Raw genomic sequence first — 4,886 nt, forward strand, 5'->3', positions numbered from 1 at the left:
CAATAGATGCTGATGGCATGAATTATGAAGTCAGACANGCTTTTCAAAAAAAAGGGAATGTGTGATTTAACAGTGGACAGGGATCATGTAAAAGCTCATAACATTTACAGCGTCTGAACCTCAAAACAGCAATTAAAATCCTTAAACAGCAGTTCAGCAAATTATCTAATGGCAACAGCCAGTAACATGATGGAACTTCCTTTCAGCATGTCCCTGCTCGTAACAGCTTTCAAGGCCTGTTAGCAACTACAGCCCTTGGCACCGCTTAACAGCTTAAGTGAATTGAACGATTGCTAACAATTACCTTCCCAAAACCCTAACAGCCGTCAAAAATTCTTTCTCAGCATCTGGGTGACCCAACCAGAATGTAACATCCTGTCAACAATATCCTGTTGTGGCAGAAAGCGCTCTGTTACAGGTCCTTACAGCTGCTAACAGTCCCTAGAATCAGACAACTGTTAACAGTGTGGGCTCCAGGTACATGTCAGTCACAGGGCCTAACAGGACCAAACAGCCTCTAACCCAGTGTCTAACTGGCTGTTATGCCACGTTGACAACTATCGTCAGCAGCTGATAATGAGCCCGGCTGACAGCCCCGCCTAAGAAGTTAGCCGCTGTTAGACCCCCTATGAGTTGGTAGGGGAACAGTGTGAACTACTTCGACTCGCCTTGCGTTATGACATTGTTGTACTTACTGAAACGCACGGGTCACTTGTGGGCAGGCTATCTCGGCTGATACCTAATGGGTCTTGCTGCTATCTTGCTGGGAAGTCTAGAGAACAGGGGGGTGTTTGCGTTTGGGTGCATCAGCGGATCGCACGTCATGTTACTCACTGCACATCGACAGACGCGCCAAGAGGCATGAACAGTGTCTGGCTGAGAATTCACGGTGAAGCCCTGAATTTTGGAGGAAATGGTTTGGTTATTGGCGCCTGCTACGCTGCACCGCTCGGATCTCGGGCTTACACAGCTAACGGACGTAGACCACAGGATAGTGTAACACGACGCGTCATGGACAGGGTGCGGTCGCTGGTGAGACGATATCAGCAACCTGGGGACGAGGTTTTGTTGATGAGGGACCTAAACTCCAGGGTAGCGGAGATCCGTGAACTGCCAGATGTTGATGGGGATGCCGAGTTAGCGGATTGTGTTCAGGCTGAGCTGGGGCAAGCCAACCTATTGCGTTCTATTCCGCCACGCCTTTCAGAAGACAAAACTGATAATGTGTTCGCAAGGGCCCTGGCTACCTTGTGTCAGGAAATGGAGATGGTTGTTTTGAACGGGCGTGTCCAGGGAGATTTGCAAGGGGCGTGTACTTTTTGGAGTCCGACGGGGAACGGCAGCAGCATGATTGATCTCTTCGTAGCATCACCCGCCCTTTTCTTCAAGTCGAACCAATTGCGCGTGCTAGACATTCCTGTCGCACTAACTGGCGAGAGAGTTGGTAGCCTCATGAGCGACCACTGCCCAGTGTCGCTCGAGCTGGGGGCGCTGCGCGAGGGCGTCAACCCAACTAGAAGGGACAAATCTACGACACGTTTTGAGGTCCAACACAAAGGCCGGTACGAGAGCATGTTTGCTGCTGATGATGCAAATCATCAAATTGACGCTGTTCTTTCTCATAAACACCCGTTTTCTTCTTGCGTAAAACTTTCCTTTTTAAGCAGCCCCTCGCAGAAATGTGAGCCGTCGTACTTCGCGAATAAACCGTTCGTACATCGTCCAAAAAAGCCAGGAGCGAAATTCACCGCGCGGATGCGCGCGTGGGATTCGCAAAATGCGCCTGTACAAGTGTATATAAATTTCTTGGAGGTGCGCCAGCGCATTGCGAAGTTTGTCTTGCTGGCCATAGTCGCACGCGGCATGCAGGCTGGACTATTGCGTGGCTGCTTTGCAGTAACTGAAAGCAATGGAAGCTATCGTCGTAGCTTGCAACACTGGGCTCGTGAAACTGCCGCGGGAAGATGAAGCGTTCGGCGAAGAGGCAGTTGTGTGCAAGCCATAAGGCGCCTGCATTCGGTAGCGCAGCGCATAATGCACATTGTTCCGACTAAACTCAAGTTACACTCTTACGAAATAAATAATAACACCTCAGAAATAGGTAAAGTTAAGAATCGCGAAAGTCGTTCAGAACCTTGCAAGTAAAATGGATGCTGCTGAGGGCTTGGAACAGCTTTTCGCAGCGCATTCGGCTGTGCCTGCGTTAGCCGTGTTGCAGCATCTACGGAAGGACTTGAGCCAGCAGCAAGCTCAAGAGCTGCTGAGTAACCACCGGCATTGTCTTCAGATGGGAACATGTAGTTTTGGTCGGCGCGGTCGAGCAGCGTACGCATTGCGCACAGGTACCGATGTGCACCGTCTCTTTGACATCGCCAACATATCCGGTACGCGGTGGCCGGCTTGCCGATTGTAACAAGGACCGGCGCTTGCATCACAACATTCAACATTCAACAAAAATGCATACGCACCTGCAGATGAAGACGCCGCACAATTTTGGGCGACGAGTGTCGGTCAGCAATTACGTGGTAAGCAAGAGCCAAGGCGTGTTATAGGTGGAGTCAGGGCCGTGTCAGGCGCAGGTCCCTTCGTCTGCCAGGAGCCCACATTAGGCAGCCTATTTCAGTTCGTAAGCATCTTAAAGAATGATGCCAAAGAATGAGGCCCGCAAGTACAGGGACGACTTCCTGGCGCAGCACGACGCCAAGCCCGCCAGCAGTAAGTCCTGATGCCTTGCCGCCCATTCCTCGCTTGCACCCGCTGCCGTCCCCCGTGCCCGCTCTCCAACTGTCCGGCCATGTGGCCACAGCATCCATTCCTGTCACGCCTCGCCCCTCCATGCCTCCACTTCCGTCCCGACATCCCGCCGACCTCACATCCACCCTCCCTCCCTCCATGCCCCTGCAGCGTTCTTGTACAACATCACGGCAGCAATACACGAAGGCGACATGCCGGACCGTGCGACGGCGACGCATGCAGAGGTCATGCAGCTGTGGATCGCGGCTGCCGGCAGCCTGCGGGCAGATACCGCCATAGAGCTCGTCTATGACTACGGCATGGACGCGGGCACCGTCCTCAAGGCGGTTGACGCCAAGGACCCCCCTCTTTTTAAGCAGCCTCTCGCACAAATGTGTCCGGTCGTACTTCGCGAATAAACAGTTCGTACATCGTCCCAAAAAAGCCAGGAGCGAATTTCACCGTGCGGATGCGCGCGTGCGATTCGCAAAATGCGCCTGTACAAGTGTATATAAATTTCTTGGAGGTGCGCCAGCGCATTGCGCAGGTGGTCTTGTTGGCCATAGTCGCACGCGGCATGCAGGCTGGACTATTGCGTGGCTGCTTTGCAGTAACTGAAAGCACCTAAAGCCTACGTCGTAACTTGCAAAACTGGGCTCGTGAAACTGCCGCGGGAAGATGAAGCGTTCGGCGAAGAAGCAGTTGTGTGCAAGCCATAAGGCGCCTGCTTTCGGTAGCGCAGCGCATAATGCACATGGTTCCGACTAAACTCAAGAGGCAGTTGTGTGCAAGCAAACGGTCGCGTTTTTGGTAGTGCAACGTATACAGCACCTTGTTCAGAGTAAAGTCAAATTAGTTGTTGCTCCATAGGTAAATGCCATTTTCTGTTACAAAGAATGAAAGAGAGAAAAGGACTGAGAGGCCCGAAGAAGACGGGCCTTACGAACGGAGAAAGAGACACCGCAACTGAACTAACGCGAGGCTGCGCCATAAACGGGCGGGCGGGCGGGCGCGCGCTGAACAACAAAAACAAGATAAGCTAACCAGCTTAATGCGCGCAATAAATGACGGCCCTGAGGACACGGGCCGTTGCGAAACAGTTAGTCTAACAGTTACGCATTGGGCCTTACGCCCAACTAACCCAGCTTACTTAACGCAAGCTCGCATTAGTTGTTGCTCCATAGGTAAATGCCAAAGGAGAAGATACCCCCTCTAGCGGAAATAACAAACAAACAAACCGATCACCAAAACGGCGCAACGCGACGGGCCGCTAGAGGGACAAAGGACGCGAGAGCTGCCAGACAGGCACACACACCGACACGAAATAAAGCTCCCCAAGCAAAACGCCTCAACGACCTCCAAACGATACTCCAGCAGCAAGGACGGCGTACACGCCATCTCTACATAGGCAAAAGAGCGAACAAACAGAACGCTGCCAAAACCACAAGGACGAGGTCAAACCAGTGCTCTCCAACCTGTAGCAAGCTACATTTACCTTAGAATATCTTTAAGCTATTAAAGCTTAATCACAGTAACGGTACGGTCCCGTATTTACGAACCATACTCGTTAACTGTACGAACTCACTTTCTGGTACGCTATCACAACCTAGCGTACGGCACCAAGACTCCAGGAATGGAGATGGCGGCAGGTGGGCCGCATTTAAGCCACCCAGGTGAAGTGCTTCGGCCAGACACTTAACGTATCACTATACTAGTGTTCAGGGTTCAAGACCTTGCTGTCACCGTTCTCGACGTATGTCTTCGAATCCCGACTTCCCTTGTCTCTTCTCACGCCTAACGCTGGGTCGCCAATCGTGGACGAGACCCTCTACTTCCGCTAAAACAGCTAAGGTAAGAGACGGCTGTTACATTTTGGTATCGACGATCATTTGTTCGGTCCTCGCCTCACATTGCGCCGCAGCAGTTACTCGCCCATTGTCTGAGTCTTAGACTCGACTTTCTGGAAATGGTTCCTAAGCCTATAGCTAAGACTAAGGCTGTTTCTTTGAGCGATGCTAAGCACGTTCCTATTCCGCGACCGAAGTCTAAGACTACGGCGCAAATTCCTGCCGATGCTACAACCGCTTCGGACCCACTTCGCGTTGCGAAAATTAAAAAGCGCAAATTAAGGAAACAATCCTTCGCTTCGCTTC

At 51.8% G+C, this 4,886-nt stretch overlaps 1 protein-coding gene across 1 annotated transcript; it reads left to right on the top strand.

The window, feature by feature from the left end:
* Nucleotides 1-2,642: 2,642 nt before the first annotated feature.
* VOLCADRAFT_86865 (uncharacterized protein) lies at nt 2,643-3,152 on the top strand (the record flags this gene model as incomplete). Its single annotated transcript, XM_002946455.1, has 2 exons — nt 2,643-2,715; nt 2,905-3,152. The coding sequence occupies 2 exons, from the start codon at nt 2,643-2,645 to the stop codon at nt 3,150-3,152; spliced, it is 321 nt and encodes a 106-aa protein (XP_002946501.1).
* Nucleotides 3,153-4,886: the final 1,734 nt, after the last annotated feature.

This window comes from Volvox carteri (genome assembly GCF_000143455.1).
Source record: "Volvox carteri f. nagariensis unplaced genomic scaffold VOLCAscaffold_3, whole genome shotgun sequence".
Taxonomy (NCBI): Eukaryota; Viridiplantae; Chlorophyta; class Chlorophyceae; order Chlamydomonadales; family Volvocaceae; genus Volvox; species Volvox carteri.